Raw genomic sequence first — 17,115 nt, 5'->3', positions numbered from 1 at the left:
TTTTGTAAAAGCGCAACCATATCAAGCGAAAGCGGAAATGTACATTATAAATATTACACAAATCATAACAATCGAGAAAAAACTAATTCGATAGTGTATACATACGAAAATGCAAAACAAAAACAAAACCCCAGTAGAAATCTCCTGCAGACTAACAAAACCCCAGTGAGAAATCCCCTGCAGACTTCAATATCTTCCAACAAAAAAAGCAGGGAGCACAAAACAAAACCGAAAAAAATCTTTCTTTTGTAACATAACAGTTAACATAAAAACCATACTCAATACTTTTAGATTTCAAAGCGATGAAATGCCAACTAGTTCTGCTGGGGGACTTCTCCTTCGAGATACTGGGTGGAAAGGGAAAAAGGCGATGAAATGCCGATTCAGGAGGCTTCGCAGTGAGAGACAACTCGGAGCAGACTGAAATGGAAAAGTCAAGACGTGAGTTGAGAAAAAAAGCAATTAAACGGCTCCAATAAATTCGTCTCTCGGGGTTACCCTCACGGAAAAACCGCTCACTTCCTCTCAAATCGCCGAGATGGGCTGCGACCCACGACTCCCCATGCAAGGGCATTTTCGTCCAAAAAATTTGAAACTCACTCCGTTCACATCCGTTACAGGGTTTGGGGGTTTGAAAAACATAGAGTTTAAAAGGAGGGGGATTTTGGGGATTGCAAAACTAACGGGGTGTTTTTGGCAATTTTACAAACTTAAAGGGTTTTTTTGGCAATTTCCACTTAATATAAATAAGGTCAAAAAATAAATTTAGGTTTAAATTAACGGAGTTAAATATTTTGATACTTTTTTGCAAACTATTTAGAATACAGAGTACTAAAGTGTTACAACTCAAATCATAAGTCCCGAATTGATAAAGAAGCAAACCACATGATAGTCTAACAAAATTTTATTTTTTATTTTTAATAAAATAATTGAATAATTTTGTGCAATAAATCTTGATTAATTACCAAAAGAGTATTATTATATTAATAATTATTATATTTACCCTTGTAAGTATTATTATAGACAAACACACAAATTCAAGACTGTTTTATTGAGCCAGACCTTGAAATACAACATTACATGATGGGTTTTTAGAGTAAATTTTTAATAGGGCACTAAATTATGACCATTTTCTATTTTGGAGTCTAAATTTCAATTTGAATTAAAATAATTATCCAATTTTAATTTTTTACATGAGAGAATATAGTTTACTTTTTATGATATGATATTAAATATTCTCTGTCAACAAATTCAACAAATGAGATAGAATTACCGGTGGGTGAATAGTGTGTCATGTATGTCATGATAGAAAATTTTCAACATCTATATCATAAAAAAAAAACCTAAATTTCTCAGGTAAACATTCGGTAAAACAAAATTGAGATTGGATAACAATTTTGATTCAAATTGAAGTTTGGACTCCAAAATAAATAAAAAAACCATATTTTGATACCCTGCCAAAATATTTATTCCGAGTTTTGAGATAGTTCAAGTTGTACAGTTGCATTACGATTTATAAATTCATCCAAACAAAAAAAACAGTATTTTCTAAAATAAAATAATCCCAGTTACTTACATATATCCAAAAATGCCCAAACAAGCAGGGCAAAGCGAGTAACACGACATAATTGAATTATAGAAATCAAATCAGAATGTACTTACATATATATATATATTTATAAATTCTTATGCAACAGCAATTCAAATTATAGCAATTATAACATGGTACTGTATCTTATGTAACAGCATTCAAATTATAGCAATTATAAGTTTATAACATGGTACTGTACCTTATGTAACAGCATTCAAATTATAGCAATTATAACATGGTACTCTATATACATGGGATCGGAAATCTACCAATGCCAAATAAGATGTGTAGTGCACGATATTTAAAACATTTTGAGCCGTCAGATCATAGATCCAAACAGTAACTTCTGTGATTTAGACCATCTAAACTGATTTGCATCCCATTAAAAAAAAAATTATAAACACTTGCGCTGTCTCACCTAATCTGTTCATACAAATACAATATTTAAACACTGTTTACGGACATATTGCACTCTCTGATTTAGACCGTCCAAACTGATTTACATCCAATTAAAAAAAAAAAAATTATAAACATCCGCGTTCATACAAATACAATATTTTAAGCACTGTTTACGGACATATGATATTCATGTCATGTGATATGAGAAAACAAAACAAATCTGATTACCATTTCATGTAATACACATCTTTAAAAATTGAATAAAACAATAAAATTATTTCTTCACCAGATGTGCCAAACATGTCTAAGTTTATAAAGTCAAAAAAGATCACAAGTCATAATAATCACTTCGCTTAAGATGTTAAACAACAACACATGTAACACAAACTGTACAATGCAAGAAATATTTGAGATATAAATTTCACTGATATAATCTTACAAGGATAGAACTTACATGAGTAACATAAATGGCAAAAGCAAACAACTAAAAGCTGTTGGCACTTTACAACATAAACGTATAAAGGACAATGTGAATTTATGAGGATCAAAAGTATCTGCAGAAACCAAAGATTAGCATTCTCTAACTTGTTAATCTCAGACTTTGTGCAGAAAAATAGTTTACATTTGGTATTTTCTACTGAGCTAGTATTTGATGAGATTGTGTCGCAACCAAAGTTCGTACATAACCATGTGAAAAGCATCATACGAAATTGGCGGCGAATGCCATTCAAAGTGTTTTTGGACCTATAAACACAAATATAACACAAATATATCATAAGCAGCAATCATCATTGCCAAAAATAATCAAATGTGGTTCTTTGTGAAAGTATTTTATGTTCAAACATGTTTTAGACTTATGAATGTAATGCTACTTATCCCATGAAGCATTTGTTATAAATAATTATATGGACGAAATGAAACTTCATTTTTGTAGTTGAGAAAGCAAAATCTGAATAAATTTATATGAAATAATGGATATAAGATACTCTTAAACATACCTCAACCAAGTTATTATGCAACGTTATGAATTCTTCATTCAAAATGGACTTCAGAATAGATTTAAGATTGTAAACATCACTTTCCTTGAGAATGACAGAGAATTTTTTCCAGTCAAGGATGTCATTGAAAGGCAAGTCATAATAATTGGACAGGATCACTGCATAAAGAGTTGAAAAGTAATAACATTATTCAAGTTATCCAAGCATTAAGAACATCCTTAGCAGGTTATAATATTAAAAGAAATAAAGAAGGACATGATGGAGAGTTCAGTTATATGACACCTTTAAAGATGAATTTCTTACCAGGAATACAACCATAATGAATGGAATCAGATATGCGAGCACTATTAACTTGGGAACCACCAGGACAAATGCAGAATTTAGTCCTATAAAATTGCTTCTGATAAACCAATTCCCCAATGGCTCTGTTTATGCGGTTGTTGCTGATAGCCAGTTCTGTATCATTCTCCCATACACGAGCTAAAATAACTCTTATCTTAGAATTCCTATGGCCAGCCCAAAATCCAAGTATTGTCCTGCAAATTTTGTGGAATTAATTAACAAAGAAAAGGAAGGAAGCATATATAGATAGAATAACTAAATTCAAATCGATGCTTTCCCAAGAATCAAACAAGACAGGTTATAGATCTTTGGCACCATTTGTTTACATGACAAAAACTCCAGACTATGACCTTGAACTAGAACAAATAGAAGAGTGGCAGTTTAATTGTGCTGAATAAATCTCAATTAAAGGTAGGATTTTCTTGGAAACAAAATAAAATTAAGCACTTAACATAGAATTGGAAATGCAAGAATACTCCGGTTGAGTTGCTATTATAGAAGTCTTTCTCTAGAGGCAGGATCCTGTTCAACAGTGTGTATCAATGGTTCCCACTGTCAACAAAAACACATTCGATATATTGACTAGCTTTTTAATTGCGCATATTAGAGTAAGTAATATCCCATATTAATTAATTCAGTAACCGTAGGTCCACCTATATCAGCCCAGGTCCCCTTTTTCCGTTTGCTTAAGGTTTTAGTGACTAATAGTCTGACATGAGATTGCCATAAGATGAAGACCCGGAGGTTTTATAATTTCATCATGCCACTGGCTAAGCATACCGAAACAGAAATTGGCAGTTAGACAATAAAAGAGCATACCATAGTTAACCCTGTTGATCTATACAACTAGCAAAATTCACACGACAGTTCCAAATTTTTTTTTCCCCAAGATACTCTCACATCATTTGAACAACAAAATGTAATTCTATAATGCATTGCCGGAAGAATCTTCTTCTTTAATGAGCATGAGATAAATATAAAAACATGGAAAATATGTATGCCATATCAGTTTTATTGGGTTGCAAAGACAAATTATGAATGAACTGTGCTGATATGAGCAAAAGTACTGAACCCTGTTCAAACCTGTTCTCAATATCATTTCCTCCAGCAGGAAGTGGAAATGGTTGCAGTACTTGAGGAAGAGCAACATCCTTGTGTGGGATATACCCCACGTCATAGCTCGGAGAACAGACAACACGAATGGAATTTTTTATGAGAAAAGGAAGTCCTTCGAATGCCCGCACACCAACATCATGGCAGGTGACCACAAAATGATCTGCACCCAAGGTCCTATTCCAATAAGGGTATTTTTTTATCAAGCCTTCAACATAATCCTGAACAATAATAGTCATGTTCTCATATGATGTGCCCTGCAATGTTAAACACAAATAAATCAAATGGGCTGACGATCATATTTAAGGCACCATATGCCTCCAAGACTGAGCATGGGACAAAAGCAAAGATGCTTCAAACTAACCACTGTCAATATAGCTTGTAACCCAGAAATTAATGTGCATCTCCCACTAAACTTGCAAAAAGAAAGTATGACCAGACAAAGCTTCATTACCACAGATATATATATATATATATATATATATATATATATCTTTTACTCATGGGCATTCATTCGTCAGGTTTCCGAACCCTAGACATCAACATTTGATTTAATCAAGCTTTACAGTGATACTATTTCCAAAATCAGTAAGAAATAAGAAAAGAAGAAGTTTTTGACAATTCAACTATCAATATCTGCCGATCATGCGATTCACAAAGTCAGTCCCATAGTATCACGAGGTAGATAAAGAGCCAAAGAAGTTGTTCAGATTAATGGAACAATCAGTTTTCTCCCTAAACTGTATGGTTGGCTATATTATTTACCTAAATAACCCTACTACACCAGATGCATAACGAATTATTACAGTAAGTATCCCTTCGAACGGAATTAAATAATCATCATCATACTACACTGTCTGTTCCAGATGATTACTGAGTTGCTCAGCCTTGCCTCCACTACTGAAACAAAAATGAACTCCTAACTCAATCACTAGAATACCACAAAGTCAAGCTTATTTCTTTGTTTCCATGAACAGCATATCCACAGACTTGAATCACATTTCCAACTTCCAGCATAATCTAAGCTCATTCCAGTATAAACAGTCCATCTCTTTCAGGATCTTGTGAGCATTTTCCTCACATTCTCTCTCCAAAATCCAAAATTTCATATAACCAAAATGTAAGCAAATTGCTATAGAATCAAAACCAAGGATTGGTAAACCAATGCTTTTCTGCGTATCTTGTGTAAATTTGTAAACCATATCCATGATAAGCATCATCCCTATCAAGCTCTTCTTATAAGCATTTTTCTCACATTGTCATTCCAAGATCCAAGCAAACATTTCATGACACCAAAACCCAAGAAAACCACTACAGCATCAGTTTGAAAACCAATACTTTTCATCCGCACACCAACCTTATTATATACCAGCATCAAAGTCCCAACTTCAAGCATTTATCTAAGCTCATCCGATATCACCTTAACCACCATCTATGCATTTGAATCACATTGTAATTCCAAGATCCAAACTTTCGATAGAACAAAAACAGAAGCAAAACGCAATATAGAATAAAAAACCGAGAACCGGAAACAATACCTTTCCCCGCATCTTGTGGCACGAGATTGGGATGAAGAACAGGTGCGCTTCATCAGGATCCTCCGTCCTGAATCGGCTCTCCCGGATGTTCTGGAAAAAGTACCCCTCGCTCGCATACTTCCCCGTCATCTTCCTCGGCGTCTGGTAAAACGTGCTCGGATCCCCATCCGGGTATATGAATACCTTGAACCTCTTCTCCATCTCGGCGTAGTTCAGCTTAAAGACCTCCGGCGAGTGATAGGCCAATGATAACGGCAATGGCGTGGAGGGATCTGCGAAGCGGGAAGGGAGTTGGGGAGAAGAGCGGAGAGATCTGAGCGAGAGGAAGGTGAAGGTGATGAGAGTGAGGAAAGCGAGAGCGAGAAGCAAGCGCTGGATGGAGAACGCCGGAATGTTAGCCGGCGGCGATTTCCCGGCCATCGCTGGTGTCGGAGGATGGAAACGGAGTGTGGTCAGGTCGGCGCTGAAGAGAAGCCACTGGTTTTTATAATTTTTTATTATATTAAAAAATAAAATTTTTGTTTTAATAATATTTATTGATTAATATAAATTTTAACAAATTAGATATTTAAGCAAGTATCATTTTTTATTTTAATTTCTTTTAAAGAAAATGAATTATAGGTACTTTCAAAACTCCACAAATAAATCGTCGGTTTTTAATGGCAATAAAGTTTAGTTTATTTTATAACATATATTTTCTGCTTAATATGTATAATTTTAGTTTAATATTAGATGTAATTACATAGGTTTTTATTTAATATATAATATTTTTTATATTTAATATATATTTTTTATTTAATATTATTATATGTTTTCGCTTAAAAACTTGGTAGTTATTTCTATGAACGCCAGTTATTTTTAGGTATAATCACCAAAATAGTCCCTGTACTTTTCTCTCTCTTTCTTTTTGGTCCCTCTACTCAGAAATGCTCCCGACTAGTCCCTCTACTTTTGAAAATGTGCCCATTTAATAAAAAATGCTCCTAACCAGTCCCTCTACTTTTAAAAATATGCCCACTTAGAGGGACTAAGTGAGCACATTTCTAAAAGTAGAGGGACTGGTTGGGAGCATTTTTAACTAAGTGGGCATATTTTCAAAAATAAAGGGACTAGTCGGGAGCATTTCTGAATAGAGGGACCAAAAGAGAAGAGAGAAAAGTACAAAGACCAACTAGGGTATTATACCTTATTTTTATGATATAATGACTGAAATGTAAACTGTTATACAAAAAAATAGATTTTTTAAAAATATTTAAATTTAACTGAACAATTTGTAAATAAGTGAAACTTGGAGAGCCTTTTACGATATTCCCAATTTTTTCATTATAGTTAAAACCAAAATAATGTTTAATCCGTTCTACATACTATGAGGGTATATATTAGTAAATATGGGAAGTTCAAATTTGTTTTTCAAATACTTGCTTTTGTAGGGGTGTATATATAAAAGATACCACCGTCTATTACTTCCACTTTCTTTCTTCGAAATCTCCGATTTTCTAGGGTTTGCGCACGCCCAAAGACCATATTAGACTTCGCCGGGAGCGAGATCGCGGCTTGTGCGCCATCGGAGACTTCGTCTTCTGCGAGAATCCTTGGTTTTCTTGGATCTGGTGTGGGTCTTCTGCCATCTTTTCGTTTTCTTCAGTGAGATTTGGTCCACTGTGGGAGTTTCTGTTTGATTTTTGAGTTTGCGGGTATGTATTTACCATTTTTCCAAATGTTTTTCATGATTTTGTTAATTTCTTTGTGATTTTGAGATTATACATCTTATATGAATGTTGATTTGATCTTTGTCATGTGAATTATTCATTGTATTTATTTATTTTTCATAAAGGTTTCAAGAACATGGTCAAAACCTAAACTTTGCTGTGATTTAGTGATGTATAATGTATGGGTGTTGGATCAACCAAGCTGTTTCGTCAGCTTATTCGTTTCTTTATGGATACTCCATGTGTGCTCTTGCTAAAACTTCCTGTTTGATCAGTAGCTGCTATTTTGATGTCTGTTTTTGTGACTCTTGCTTTGGGGGAAGTAACTGTAAGACTTTTGTAGTGGAGTAATCTTCAGTCCAATCTAAAGATTTTTTTTAAAGATTTAATAGCAAACTGACATTGATTGTTATAATTCTAGCTTCTAATTTTTGTGGGTTTAGTTCCTTTTGTTCTGAGTCCTACCTTGTTGATCATTCTCTGCCTTTGATCTTTTCTGAGTTTGGTTTTTAGTTCATGTCCTTTCTATTGTATAATTTTGATGATTTTGATTTGTTTATGGATGAAGAACATGAAATTGGTCATGATGTAGACAGCGGGAACTTGGATAATATCATTTAGATGATGATGGAATTGTTAGCTAACATAAATTTGCAAAACTTTTTAGGAATCATCCATCCCAAAGAAATAGTTTTTATCATTGCCATTATAAAATTTTATTTTCTTGCTCAGTTGAACCAAGATAAATCATTTATATAATTAAAGACCCATAGGTTGCATTTTAATTCTTTGAATTAATTTTCCCAGGCGGTTTCTGTGGAAGTAGCCATATATGAAGTTTGCTTAGAAGAATAGCTGATTTCTTCATATTATTATATTGTAGAAATGTATGATAATCTCGGTGCTCAGCCTGGGATGCAGAGGCCTCCTCTTAACCCTCAACAAAACCCTTTTGGCAATGCATTCTATGGGGCAGGATCCGGACTAATTCGGGGTGGTCTAGGAGCATATGGAGAGAAGTTTTTGGGCTCAAGTTCTGAGTTTATGCAAAGTAATGTATGTATGATGGGATATGATACTGTGATAAACTAATGTTTTTACCGCTTAAAGTTTTTCACGTTTGACACCTCATTTATTGCTAGGTTCCTTTTTATAATTTCTCGTGTTTCATGAACAGATCAGCAAGTATTTCTCCAACCCACAGTACTATTTTCAAGTCAATGATCAGTATGTTAGGAACAAATTGAAAATGGTCCTGTTTCCATTCTTGCACAGGGTAAACCTGCACGCATCTTGTGTGCATTCAGTTTTTAGTTAACTCCTTTTCTAGCTCATCTACTGATCTTCTTTCACACTTTGTAGGGGCATTGGGCGAGGATTAGTGAACCAGTTGGTGGCAGGCTGTCTTATAAACCTCCAATTTACGATATCAATGCCCCAGATCTGTACATCCCTTTGATGGCCTTTGGCACATACATCATCCTTGCAGGCTTCACTTTTGGTCTTCTTGGAAAGTAAGAAGCATCAATCACAACCTCAGATTTTTCTTTCATTCTTCACTTAAATTAATACAACTTTATGCACAGGTTTAGTCCAGAAGCTTTGACCTTGCAATTTACTAGGGGACTTGCCGGTTGGTTTCTGCAGGTCATACTGCTAAAAGGACTGCTATATTCACTTGGTGGAGCGGAAGCACCATTGTTAGATATTGTAGCGTATGGTGGTTACGCATTCACAGGCTTGTCGGTGGCAATCCTTGCGAGGCTTGTCTGGAACTATTCATATTACTTTGTTTTCCCGTGGTTCTGTTTGTGCATGGGTGTGTTCTTGGTGAAGACGATGAAAAGGGTGCTTTTCACACAGATGAAAAGCTACGAGAATTCGAGCAGGCACAATTATCTGTTGTTGCTAATGGGGATTGTGCAGTTCCCATTGTTCTTTTGGCTTGGCAGGATAGGAGCTTGAACTTGTTATTTTGGCGGCATATTTGTTCAGTTTACACTTCTTTATAGACTGTTCATATATTGATGATGTGTATCACTATGGAAAATAACACTTGTTAGGTTTTGTCATGTTTGATACCGGTAAGATGATATTTTCCTGAATGAAAAGTTGTTAGTATAAAATGAGCTTGTTGCATTTGTTAAAAAAAAAAATTGTTAGGTAACTTATACTTTAAATCAGTTTATGTAAACAATTTGAAATTTGTATTCTCTTGTTACTTGTCTTAGGCTTAAAAAAGACGATATTTAGTAAAATTATGCATTTATTTTATAAGTAATTTTAGCTCAATGTTAAAGACTGGAAAAAGTAATAAAAATGTAACTTAAATGATAGCCATGAAATTTTAATAATTGTAATTGTTCAAGAATGTATATAAATGATATATATATATATATATAAATAAGGTTTAAGTCATCTGCATGCTTTGTTTAAAGCTGTTTAATATGATCCAATAGTTATTTTAATATTATTTAGACTGTTTAATTCCGTTTATGATTTTTATGTGTTATTGTATAATACTATTTGATATTATTTAATATTATTTTTAAATGAATCGTATCCATTGGATGGTAATTCAACAGATATTGTAGGCATCTATAGATTTAAAATCTTAAATCTAGAGACATCTCTATATGATGGGTTCTTATATATATATATATATATATATATATATATATATATATATGACCACATTATGTTCTATTTATTTATTTTATTACGTTGGTAATTATTTAAAATATTTTTGTAGTAAGTTAAAAATTTATTAGTAATATTTTCTTGAAAAAATCATCAATTTTTTTTTTCACAATGTGCACAAGCAACTAAACATGTATTAAATTCTCAATTATAATTTTAAAAGTAGTTAAACTCTCAACCTCCATTCAAGAATTAATGGCACAATTACTCATCTATTGCTGTAACATACTACATCATTTCAGTTTCTATTCTTTTATTTTTTAACATAAACTGTAGAGTGTACATCATTTCAGTTTCTTTTTGTTTTTTTAACATAAACTGTAGAATGAAGAAGCTCATCCAATTGCGTACAGAGGTCATGAAAAAACATCCAACGTTAAATGAAACTTCACCCTCTTTTTATTTGATTAAATAATATAAAAATACATACAAATATATATATACACACACATATCAATGCTGAAATTTTGTTGATTAAAGTAGGTACTTAGCCCTTAAGAAATCCCTTGCAAAGCTTCTTCCATGCTTCTTGATCTGGTTCTCTATCTTCTAACTTTAACTTTGCTGCATCTGCTTGCCAAGTCTACAACAAACACAATATTAACTTTAGTTCCATGCAACAACAATGATTGCCATTTTTTTGTTCATATATATATGATCTCATGTGTGTACCTGAATGACATTACTGTTAAGTAGACGACCGATGATATGCAAAACAATGTCTTTAGTGTATTCCGGGTGACCTTGAATGCCCATTATATGTTCGCCATATTTAAACATCTCCACCCGGGTCTTTTCCGACCATGCCAACAATTCCGCTTTTGCTGGTAGCTCCCAAATCTACATTTCAAGATATACTTGTATCAATTATACTATGTCTACTAGACTATTTTGTGTGTGTGCTTTTTTTTTTTAATAAAATAGTTAAATTATGAGTGTTTATTGAAAAAAATTATTAGATATGAATATTGTAATATAAACCACAAAACAATGGTGACTCCAAACCACTATGGTTGTTTAAAGATATACTTGTATCAATTCTGCTGTTCCTATTGAGTTATTTGGTGCTTTGTTTTATATAAAATAATTAAATTATGAGTATTTATTGAAAAAATTATTGGATACAAGAAAATATTGTAATATAAAACACAAAACAACAATAACTTCAAACCGCTATGATTGTTTATAATTGTTTAAATGATTAAAAAAAAATGAACTTGAAATTTTAGAAAAAGAGAATTATTCAATTTTTTGAGTTAATGAAATGTTCATTTTAGTTAAATACCAAAATGAATATGGTGTTTGGGTTTAAAGTCATGTATTCATGAAATCTATATTTATATAAAAGTTAAAACAAAAAAAAACTTAACATAATTAATTCTTATTTTGTATCTAAACAAATGTTCTTGTAAATATTTTAGTATATATTGAAGAAGCTAGAGGAAAAACCAAAAATAACCTCATCTCGATGGCATTCCATGATGACAAGAGAAGGTGTGTTCTTGGTTGTGAAGTTGATTGTGGTGGCACCCAAATCCCATCCATGCTCAGCCTTGCCTATTTTACCTCCCAATGCTCTACATAAAATCTATTTTTTTTTTTCAATAAATAACAAAATCATGAATAATATTATTTAAATTAATCTAACATGGTATCAGAGCTTAGTTTCATTAACCTGATGACCGAAACAAATACCAAGCACTTTCTTCTTCATAAAATCGAGTTTTTTCAAGAGATGAATGAGTTCAAGAACCCATAAATCATTGCCATGAGCATCATGAATGCTACCGGTGATAATGAATCCGTCGTATTTTGCGATCTCATCGTCGTCTTTTGGTAGTTCACCATTTGAAGCTTTGTAGGAGTCCCAAATCTCTTGATGATCATCATTACAAGCTCCTTGATCTTCATCACCAAGTAAACTTTTGAAAACTTGGAAATACCCCCCATGTACTTTCTTTATGTATTCTGAGTCCTCTGCACATAATAACACTGCATATCTCTTCATCTTTATCTCCATTTTCAGCTTCACTAGAAATACATATATATATATAGGCTTGTTTTTTGTTATGGAATTAAGGGGAGAATGAATGATGATATTGAAGTTTGATGAATGATAAGGAAGGGGCTGTGTATATATAGTGTTTCAAATGTGACCTTTATTTGAAGCAATATTTACAGTTCAAGCCGGCTGTACCTTGTTGGCTAAGTTGCTTTTCTGCTTGTGTTTCCCCAATTGGTAGCTTTAGCTGTTTATTTTTTTAATATCATTTATTTGAGAACACGTCCATTTAAAAAAAAAAAAAAAGTTAATGATCTTATTATTATTATTATTATTATTTTAAAGGTTGTCATATGCGTCACAAGTATGATGTATTTGTTTAAGGGAGTAGTTATTCATTAATTAATGTGCAACACGTATACTAGTTTTGTAGTAATTGCGCCATTGAAATATTTTTGATGACTTTGAATCTATCTTCAAAGTTTATATTTTGTTTAAACTAAACATGAAACTATTATTATTATTATTAAATTCACCGTTTTCTTTATTTCTTCATACTAGGCTACATTCTCAAATAAAAAGCAATTTTTTTATTTATTTTAACAATAGTAAATGAATAACATTAATAACTCTACATAAAAATATTATTCCTACCACATAACCTTAATAAATTTCCCAAAATAAATAATAACCATCAAAATCATCCCCGCATACATATATTCCTAATCTCGAGATAAACTAATAAAAACTATACAAACATTATTTAATATTTCATTCTCCTCCAAACTCAAAGAAGTCGAAAATACAAATTTATCATATGCTTGTCCATATTATTAAATAAAATAAAAATAAAAATAAAAATATAAAATTATAAAATATAATATAATAAAATAATAAATAAATCTTTTTCACTGATCTATCATCACTCGTTTTGTCATCTTAATGATGTAATATTTCTTTGTCCAGCTCCTCCTCCTCAATGTTCTTGATACTTTTGCTTGGATCTTGCAAGGAACCAATAACTTGTTTTGGTGGACTGCATTTAACAGTCAGAATCCACCTTAAAAAGTTTTCTCCACCCAAAAAAAAAGAAAAAGAAAAGAAGACTTTGCATCTATAATTAAGTAATCTTTTTGTGTGACAATTAAGCATGCATGAAAAATGAAAATGATCTAAATATGCAAATAATATAATAACTAGTTATAGACCAATCATGTGTAATTGAATTCTCCATGATCAATATTAAAAACAAAATCATATGACAATTGATAATAAGAACACATTTTTCAGATGGTTTTCTCAACAGTTATTTTTGGCGTGTTTACACAAAACTATTTTATTACAAGCTAAGTGATATATGTTCTGATCTAAAAATGTTTTATTTATGCAATAGAAGATCATGAGTTTTACAGGACCTTCCATTTAACCAAACCTTAAAAAAAAAAAAAAAGAAAAAAAAAAAGAAAAATTCTCATAAATTGAAAAGATAGCAAAATGCTAAATATCATTTTCATTTGATCCTACACGATTGTCATTACGTGCAGCTCAGCAACACTGGACCGAAAATTTCGTTCTCACCTGACTCTATTAGCACTCACCAGACAATTTTGCAAGGACAACCACCACCAATTTCAATTGCAAAAATGCTTTTCCATTAAATTATCGCCATTAGACAACCTATAAATCATGCATTCAGAAAAAGAATGATGGCTCAATCAACCATGTGTCCTTGTTGACGATAAATTGCCATGGATATGGAAAATCGTATTTGTAGTCATTCTCTGGTAAAACATCAACTCAACTAAATCACATTCTCAGTGTGGTAGATTACCATTGATTCATTTTTTTCTTATGCTCAGTTAACAATCACTATTGTGATATTTTTTCTAAATGCAACTCTTGCAAGAGCTCACATATGCTTTATCAATATATCATGTGTGCATATGTGATTGTGCATGTGTGAACCAACTCCAACATTTCTTGAACCTTTGTAAGTAACTCTTGCAAGTGTTCATAGCCTTATAAAATGCAGTCGGGTATATGCGTTCGTATATAACTCAAATGTTGTCCAAGGTTAACAAAAGGAAAAGATAAAACTAGAAACAAGTGAAATGTCAATGAGCTATCTACGGTGTTCAGACTGTAGCATAAACAAGAAGATACCACCGGCTACAGAAACATTAAGCGATTCGAAGATCCCTACCATGGGAATACTAACAAGATCACATACCTGCAAGGCTTTCTCAGAGAGCCCACGGCCTTCACTACCTAACACCAAGCAGAGAGGCATACCTGCTAGTGAATCCGCAAATTCTTGAGACAACAAAGAAGGTCCTTCTAATTTCCCGGAGCAGTTATCTGGATGTCCTGCTAACATCTTCATATGAAATCTGCTTCCCAGAGCTTCTAGATGAAGCCAATTTCCAGAAACAAGTGGGAGCTGAAAAGACGCTCCTCGGGCAGCTCGGAGGGCCTTTTCATTGAAAGGATCACAGCAACCAGGAAGCAGAAAGACGCCATCCTGTCGGTCATTGTAGCAGATAAGTTAAAATACAGGTAGTAAATGCAAGGTTAGGCAGCATTTGAAAGATGCAAATGGAGACTTATTGCTGGCATATAAGAGTAGGTTAAATTTCTGGCTAATCATCTGAAGCCATTCAATGCTCAACTTTATTATGGTTCCACAGAAATCCATACACATCTGTGGTTTCTACAGAACAAAGAGTTCCTCATCTGTTGAGGCCTCTAAAAATGATCAATTAGTCAAATTGGAAGGCTTGTTTGTCCAACCTTCGTAATGTCACACGGTGTTAAGGAGTATCAAAAGTTAGGTCAAGAGCTTCTGGTATGGTACACTATGAACATGAGAAGTAAACTTTTCTGTGCCTCAGATTAAAATTTTCTTCACTTAAAGGAAGAGATGATCAACAGAAATTGACCTATAAATAATGATTTAAGTTCAGAGAACTATACCAGAGTCAAGAGATGCAGACTTACCCATTTAAAAGCCATAGTGGATCTTAGTAATGTGCCTAAATTACCAGGATCCTGTCATGAAGAAGTTCAATTACATAATCAACAAATGAAATTTCCATGATGAATTGATATGAAGAGAAAGAACAGCATAAATAAATACATCGTTACCAAACATAAACTTTTAGCTTTTAAATACAGCCACATGGAAGCACGAGATCCACAAAAACCAAATTACCATAAGGAATTCAAATGAAGCACAAGAAGAGCATCTAAGAAATACAAGGTCAGCAAATATAAACCCTAGCTTTTTAGATGCTACCATATGGAAGCATGAGATCCGCAAAGCCCAAATTTCCACAAGGAATTCATATGCAGTCAAAGAAGAGTATATCAAATATCTAAGTTTAGTAAACATAAACCCTAACTTTTACATACTGCCGTATGTAAAGCACGAGGTCCATTCAACCAAATTCCACAAACAGACAGCTTGTTTCAGAAGCACGAGATTAAATTCATGGTCAGTGTACAAAACAGGCAAGCAAAAAAATCATGTTAATCAAAATGACGAACATTTTGCTTTTCAAATAGATTAGTCATTACTGGTACAAGATAAATTCATCATCAGCAAACAAGAAATCATTCAGAATTTTATTTCTTCACCTCATCCTCACTGTAACTAAACCCAGCCACACTGAACAAATCTTATGATCAATATCCAACTTCCAGAACACTGAATGCACAAGTTCAAGTTTTGAAGGAAAAGAAGTGACTCCACAAGCAGCAAAAACAACAATAATAATACACTCTTCACCATCAGCAAAAACTTCTAGCATGCAATCAAGTGATAAAAAGAAGCAAGATTTAGAGGGTTTTACAGATAATGCAAACTATCTCATATTCAAAACTTCAGAGCATACCTGAATCCCATCGAGAACTAGTATCCTCTGAGGAGAAGGAAACCAAGTCTCACAACTTGCACCCTCTTGAGCACCATCCAAATCAAGGAAGCTACTGGGAAACTTGATAATCGCGACAGCTTCAATGGAGTCAGCCGATTGCAAGCCCGAGACTTTCTTCATCACATGAGAGCTCACATGCAAAATCCGAGCAGATGAATCACGGAATCCTTCCGGAGTTTCAGATCCATCCAACAAAAGCAAACAATCAACAAGCGATGATCCCCAGAGCTCCCGAAACTTACAAATCTCACTGCAAAGAATCAAGAGCAAGGTTGTGAAATCGATGGAGGATTTGAGGAGCGAGTAGGAAAGGGATAATAAGGATTACAGAATGGGGGTGAGGCCGACGACGATAGCGGAGCTGGATGAGCGTCGGTAGGAGGAGCTGAGACGGAGCTTGACGCAGTGCTTGACGAAGGGATTGGATGGGCTGGAGATGCTGCCATTGCAGCTCGGCAGGGAGTCTCGCCGAGCTGCGGGATGGGTAGGAAGAGGGGGAGAGAAGGCGAAGAGACGAAGGGACCGCATGAGCTCACACAGTCACACCAGAGAGCTCAATCCGCCATTAATGGAGGATGCGAAGGTCTGCAAGAGCTTGAGCTCTTTTGGATAATTCGATTATTATTTTTATTTATTTTTATTTTCTCACATTTTTAGATGAAAAATAAATTAAAAAAAAAAACTCATTAAAAATTCACTGGAAGTCTGGATTCTGGAAGACTAATTTGCAAAGAATTAAATATATAAAAATAATAATTTAATATATATGCAATCTACATTTATTTGAT

At 33.5% G+C, this 17,115-nt stretch overlaps 4 protein-coding genes across 6 annotated transcripts; 1 reads left to right on the top strand and 3 right to left on the bottom strand.

Annotated features, from left to right (window-relative positions):
* Positions 1-2,394: 2,394 nt before the first annotated feature.
* Positions 2,395-6,446, bottom strand: LOC120276698 (probable glycosyltransferase At5g03795). Its single transcript, XM_039283377.1, has 5 exons — positions 5,982-6,446; positions 4,414-4,700; positions 3,292-3,524; positions 2,989-3,146; positions 2,395-2,734 (listed from the first exon to the last, which is right to left on the bottom strand). Exons 1-5 carry the CDS (start codon positions 6,399-6,401, stop codon positions 2,633-2,635), a joined length of 1,200 nt encoding a protein of 399 aa, XP_039139311.1. The 5' UTR covers positions 6,402-6,446; the 3' UTR covers positions 2,395-2,632.
* Positions 6,447-7,463: 1,017 nt separating this feature from the next.
* Positions 7,464-9,816, top strand: LOC120276749 (protein YIF1B-B-like). 2 transcript variants are annotated; one of them, XM_039283433.1, is made up of 5 exons: positions 7,464-7,675; positions 8,574-8,746; positions 8,868-8,966; positions 9,053-9,204; positions 9,277-9,816. In XM_039283433.1, exons 2-5 carry the CDS (start codon positions 8,576-8,578, stop codon positions 9,653-9,655), a joined length of 801 nt encoding a protein of 266 aa, XP_039139367.1. In that variant the 5' UTR covers positions 7,464-7,675; positions 8,574-8,575; the 3' UTR covers positions 9,656-9,816. The 2 variants fall into 2 exon arrangements, with proteins under 2 accessions (XP_039139367.1, XP_039139369.1); XM_039283435.1 differs by having other exon boundaries at positions 8,498-8,746.
* An 892-nt stretch (positions 9,817-10,708) lies between these two features.
* LOC120277867 (gamma-glutamyl peptidase 5-like) lies at positions 10,709-12,512 on the bottom strand. The gene is made up of 4 exons (XM_039284714.1): positions 12,066-12,512; positions 11,850-11,978; positions 11,063-11,230; positions 10,709-10,973 (listed from the first exon to the last, which is right to left on the bottom strand). Exons 1-4 carry the CDS (start codon positions 12,408-12,410, stop codon positions 10,878-10,880), a joined length of 738 nt encoding a protein of 245 aa, XP_039140648.1. The 5' UTR covers positions 12,411-12,512; the 3' UTR covers positions 10,709-10,877.
* Positions 12,513-13,156: 644 nt separating this feature from the next.
* Positions 13,157-16,952, bottom strand: LOC120278201 (uncharacterized tRNA/rRNA methyltransferase slr1673). Of its 2 annotated transcripts, XM_039285139.1 has the most exons (5): positions 16,656-16,952; positions 16,286-16,577; positions 15,390-15,440; positions 14,685-14,913; positions 13,157-13,428 (listed from the first exon to the last, which is right to left on the bottom strand). In XM_039285139.1, the coding sequence occupies exons 1-5, from the start codon at positions 16,853-16,855 to the stop codon at positions 13,301-13,303; spliced, it is 900 nt and encodes a 299-aa protein (XP_039141073.1). In that variant the 5' UTR covers positions 16,856-16,952; the 3' UTR covers positions 13,157-13,300. The 2 variants fall into 2 exon arrangements, with proteins under 2 accessions (XP_039141073.1, XP_039141072.1); XM_039285138.1 differs by lacking the exon at positions 13,157-13,428 and having other exon boundaries at positions 14,412-14,913; positions 16,656-16,951.
* Positions 16,953-17,115: the final 163 nt, after the last annotated feature.

The sequence above is a fragment of the Dioscorea cayenensis genome, chromosome 15, assembly GCF_009730915.1.
Source record: "Dioscorea cayenensis subsp. rotundata cultivar TDr96_F1 chromosome 15, TDr96_F1_v2_PseudoChromosome.rev07_lg8_w22 25.fasta, whole genome shotgun sequence".
NCBI classification, from domain to species: Eukaryota; Viridiplantae; Streptophyta; class Magnoliopsida; order Dioscoreales; family Dioscoreaceae; genus Dioscorea; species Dioscorea cayenensis.
Note: the sequence above shows the minus strand (reverse complement) of the source record. Positions and strands in the feature narration are given on the sequence as shown.